General features: G+C 40.8%; 1 protein-coding gene across 1 annotated transcript; it reads left to right on the top strand.

Annotated features, from left to right (window-relative positions):
• Positions 1-29: 29 nt before the first annotated feature.
• On the top strand, positions 30-4,516 carry LOC103812199 (protein Jade-3-like; the record flags this gene model as incomplete). The annotated part of the gene is made up of 3 exons (XM_009085209.1): positions 30-187; positions 2,061-2,251; positions 4,305-4,516. Coding segments are annotated over 3 exons (561 nt in total), but the record flags the coding sequence as incomplete, so codon positions are not given.
• Positions 4,517-5,356: the final 840 nt, after the last annotated feature.

Genomic DNA, 5,356 nt, shown 5'->3' with positions numbered 1-5,356 from the left:
CTTTCCCTGTTTCTTCTTGTTTCCTGCAGGTGTTCCGCAAGGATCTGATTAGTGCCATGAAACTGCCAGATTCTCACCATGTCAACCCTGATGAATATTATGTCTTTGCGGACACGTGGAAACAAGAATGGGAGAAAGGGGTTCAAGTTCCAGCCAGTCCAGAAACTATTCCACAGCCTTCTCTCAGGTAAGGGTGGTCAGACACTTACCATGTGCACAAAATGTCAGTTCATAGAAGATGGTCTCTCAGAAACAGGCTGTCTAAATGCAGTCAGCTTTGCTCTGCGGTTACATTTTAAATCTTCAATGCAGCAGCCTTCAGGCATGTTCCTAAACCTCACCAGTGCCAATTTGGAAAACATTTCTGTGGTACTTCGGTCCAGATCTGGTTCTGTCTGTACACTGTTACAATATCTACATTGTGAGTTTAAAAACGTCTTTTTTTCCTGAGTCACATGGTGCTATGGATTAAAAGCTATTTTTTTCATCTGAGTATGATGAGTAAATTAAAAATAAACCCATATCTTATACATGTTACTTGAAAGGTTTCCCTATGAAACATGATGATATAGAGCACTAGGCATGTGGTAGTTACTGATACCTGATAAAGTGACTTGTTTGTTCATATAATTTAAGTTTGGGTACTGTTGCCAGAGCTTTAACCCCTTCTGCCTTCTTTTACCACAAATGGCTGCTTAACAGTACAGGAGTTCAGTGATCTCAGTTTCAGGAGATAAATAATCTTTTGTTCTCTCACACTGTGCTTAGGCTAGGAAAACATAGCCCTGTAGTCCTGTAACCCTTCCTTGTGGAAACAGAGCGTGTTTCAACATAGAAATGCTATTGCCAGCGTGGTCTTCAAGACAAAGATAAATGAATTGTCCAGTGAAAGTGCTGATGCCAGTGTAATTTAATTTCCACTGAGGCTATTGTCAGTACCAAGTTATTAAAAATAAATATATTGCATCTCATACCAGCAGTATTATATTAGAAGGAAAAAATTGCTATAGATTTGGCTGGACCGGAGAAAAGAAAACCTCACAAGGGAATGAGAGGAAAAAATGAGCAGTGTGAAGGGGGAAGGAAGAATGGCAGGAGAACATTGTTTGTGCTAACATTGACAGCCTGCATTGTCCAGCAAGAATTATGAGGGATACAGCTTCACTGCCACCTCCTCCTCCTTAGCTGCCTTATTTTCCTCAGTTTTTCCCTATTCCTTGTCCTGTGGAGGGTTAGCTCCAGAAGGCATGCAGAGCTGCTCATGCATGGCACTGTTCCATTCTGTATCTCCCTGGCTTCCTTTCACATGCAGGGCCTTTTGCATTGCATTCAGAGAAAGGTTGACTTTATCTAGCTAGGATCATTCTTTCCATTGTGAAATCACGCTAATCAAACACTGAGTTTTATCTCTGGAAATAGCTGAAAGATTGAAAGCACAAATTTATTTTTTTTTCCTTCCCTTGCTTCTTGGATGATTTTTTCCTCCTTACATTTTTGCTTGGCATCAGAATGTTTCTTGCATAACAAAAATAATGGATTTATAATGCGGATAAAGCGTCGTTGACAAAATAAGGGTAGACTGTGTATTCCAAGAGCAAGCATTTCTTCCTCACACACAGACACTACAGCAGAATAAATTAGGCTTTGTGAAAAAGCTGGTATTTTCAAGAAATCAGTTGGCAAGATTTCTTTCTGCCATTGAGGAAGAATATAGAACAAAGATTGTAGTGGTTTGTGCAGAATGCTTCCTGTGGGTTTCAGAAACACTTGCTTTGTTGCACTAGTAGCATTCGTCAAATTGAAAATCATAAGCATAGGCTTACATTTTAAAAAGGATTCTGTGTACATAGCAAACCTTAGCACATTTTGTGTGAGAAAATGACATTGACAGAATCCTGTCTCCCTAGCCTGGCTACACTTACTGTCTAGTTTAAAATCTGTGAAACACTAGGTTTCTTCGCACTTAGAGCAAATATTTCATGTCTTTCAAGGATGAGTCTCTTAAAAAGCTGTAACTATTTCCTTTTTTTTTTTTTCTTTTTTTTAAATTTTCGCTCTAGGGTTGTAGCAGAAAAAGTGAAAGAAGTACTCTATACACGACCCAGGAAATACATCCACTGCTCCAGCCAGGAGCCCACAGAACCAGGTTACATCAACATTTTGGAACTGGCAGAATCTGTGTGTCGCTATGACTTGGATGACATGGACATCTTTTGGCTTCAAGAGCTAAATGAAGAGCTTACAGAAATGGGTAATTTCACAACACATTGTAATTTCTGTAGTCTGCTGTGTGAGGTCTCTCAAAGATTGTTGAAAGAGAAATGAGTGGAAATGCTAACAGGAGGTAAAATGCCTCAAGTAATTACTCGCTTGATCTGTTAATGTTTTCTGTTTTACCTGTTGTGCCTAAAAACTTCTTCACATCCAAAATCATGTGCAACTCTTGCAGACTGAGGCAGGAGAGGAAAAAGCCCATACCAGGTTTAATCAATTTTAGGTGAAGGGAAAGCAGATGTTTCCATTTCTTAGACATATTATTGCTGCAAATTCAGAGTTCTCAGGAGCTTGCATGCTGGGTTCTTAACAGAGCAATTAAGTTTTCACACATGTTAGCCCATTTAAAATCAGCTACGTAATCTTTGTTTTTTCATGCAAGTTGTAGGTCTAGAGGTCTAGTTGTAGGGGGAGTGAGCAATAGAAATGGGAAAGCAGATGTTTCCATTTCTTAGACATATTATTGCTGCAAATTCAGAGTTCTCAGGAGCTTGCATGCTGGGTTCTTAACAGAGCAATTAAGTTTTCACACATGTTAGCCCATTTAAAATCAGCTACGTAATCTTTGTTTTTTCATGCAAGTTGTAGGTCTAGAGGTCTAGTTGTAGGGGGAGTGAGCAATAGAAATTACGTTGGAATTATCACAGAAATAACTGAATTGTGGTGGTATAGCCTGTATGGCTAGCATTCTTCCATGGGTGATTGCAGGTCCTTTAGGAAGGATAGGTGGGCAAAAGAGGGAGGGAGCTATTTGGCATCTCTAGGATTTGGAAGAACCTGTTGGATGTGATAGCTAATGGCAACATTGTCTGTAATAGCTATGAAATAGTGGTGACTGAGATCCTGAGGGGAGTGAGAAGAGGAAATGGCTTTCTGGTCCTGGACCTGAGGAAAGCAGGTTTCTACTTAGGTAACCAACAGGTGGGATTTGAGAGACAGCTTTGAAGACTGGAACTACTGAAGAGAGCTAGGAGAACTTTAAGGAGACTCTTCTCTGAGCACATACAAGATCCATCCAGAGATTCAGGAAAACAAGGAGATGTGTCAGAATTGCTTGGTGAAGGAGGGAACTCATGACTGAACTCCAGAGCCAAAGGGTGTATGTAAGAGGTGGAAGCAAGGACTAGCATCCCAGGCATAGACGGATGCTCTTAGCTTTTCAGGGGGAGACAGACCTCCATCCATGGAGACTTTCAAATCTGACTAGACTTGTCTCTTGAGCAACAACCTTGTCTGGATTTACTATTGACTCTGCTTGGAGCCATGGACTGGGCTGGAGCCCTCTGAAGGTCCCTTCCCACTGGAATGATTCTTTACTTCTTTTAATTGTGAACATCCTGAAGCTTCAAGCTGAGCAACAGTTGCAGAGTGTATCTTTTTTTTTTAAGTGGTCCTGCTTATGCGAAGTTTGATTAGTGGTAAGTGTATGTAGCATGTGCAGTATCGAGTGAAACAAATAGTATGGATTCCAACAGTGTATTTATCTATTTTATTTTTACAAAAACCAACACAAAAAAAAAAGCACTCTTCATAACCATCATGCTTTGATCACTCAAGTATTGCACTGGATAGTACTGGGTGGTGCAACTTCTGTATCTTTATGTTATGAAGTGTCCTTATTTCTTACTGAGCTTTCAGAAGAACATTGTTTGTAATTTTGAAAGAACATTGTGTGTGATTTTGGGTGTCATTAGTATTTCTTGATGGAAGTGCAGAAAGGGTTGTATGGGAGCAGCTATCAGTTACATCAATTGCTGTCTGTCTTCTATGCTGCAGTGTTTTCTTCAAGGTGCAGTCTTGTGGTTTATGTACAACTGAAACTTTTACTCCAGTAGTAGTTCTACTTATATATAAAACAATGTTACAATTAGTCAGTGAGTGAAAAAGGTTTTGTATTTTTAGTATGTGTGATGGGAGAGAAGATGCTGTGTCTACTGCTTTAGCTGATTGAAGTTGTCTTCCTTTCTTCCTGCATCTCTGACTCAGAAGCACCTGACTGTCCTCTAATTCCCCTTGCCTTTGTGTTGTAGGATGTGGGCCCTTGGATGAAAACACAATGGAAAAGACAATTGAAGTGCTGGAACGGCACTGTCATGAGAATATGAATCATGCCATTGAGACTGAAGAAGGTTTGGGTATCGAATACGATGAAGACGTCATCTGTGATGTGTGCCGATCCCCCGACAGTGAAGATGGGAATGACATGGTGTTTTGTGACAAGTGTAATATTTGTGTCCATCAGGTTAGTGCCTGCAGAAACGATGACACTGTCCTGTGGTCTTAGTTCACCCGGGCAAGTGTGGAATTTGAACTGGTATTAAATGTTAATCGAAGGACTTTGTGGTTTTCTATGTAGGAAGGGTGGTACAACACTAAGGTGTGAATTTTGGGACCCTAACAGTTACAGTGGGTTAAGTGGCCTAGCATAGTTAATGAGTGGACAAGTACGGTCTAGCAAAAATGCAAAGTATGTTCTTGGGACTTGCAAGTACTTCCTCTGTGACCGTAAACAATTTCTCCCCCTATTACTAAACCTGCATCTGAAGATAAACAGGGCAGGAAATGCTGGCCTGCCTGTTTGTGAGAAATCTAAAAATCATTTGTTTCAGAGCTGGGGTTGGCTTTTATCCCCACTTTGACCAACTAGTCAGACACAGACTGTCCAAATTTAGCCATCTGAAACCACATGTAGGCCTTTTAGCAGAGTGGTCTTTTTTGGAAGGCATGAGCACCTGCAATAACCATGCTCTCGGTCTGAATGTTGCTCATGTTTGTAACGGTTCTGATGTAGCCAGGACTTTACACTGAGCTCGGCACAGTCAGCCAGGGGTATCCTTATAATCAGAGAAAGATTATGAATCCTGTGGTTTCTCTGCATCCTGTTCTGGAAGGGGGTTTTGCTATAAATTGAAAAGAGACTAAGAAGGGTTTTTTTTAAATAAATGTATTTTTGTACTGACTGCAAGTAATATTCAGAAAACATATCTGGCTGCAAAAGGACCTGTCGCCTCCCTGCTCACAGTGGGTTGGCTCCCAGCCCAGCTCTCTCCTCACTGACTCACCGAGGAGCTGGGTTCCCAGT

Source organism: Acanthisitta chloris, unplaced genomic scaffold (genome assembly GCF_000695815.1).
Source record: "Acanthisitta chloris isolate BGI_N310 unplaced genomic scaffold, ASM69581v1 scaffold8902, whole genome shotgun sequence".
Lineage (NCBI taxonomy): Eukaryota > Metazoa > Chordata > Aves > Passeriformes > Acanthisittidae > Acanthisitta > Acanthisitta chloris.
The sequence above is the reverse complement of the archived record's forward strand: the minus strand, read 5'-3'. Positions and strand labels throughout refer to the sequence as shown.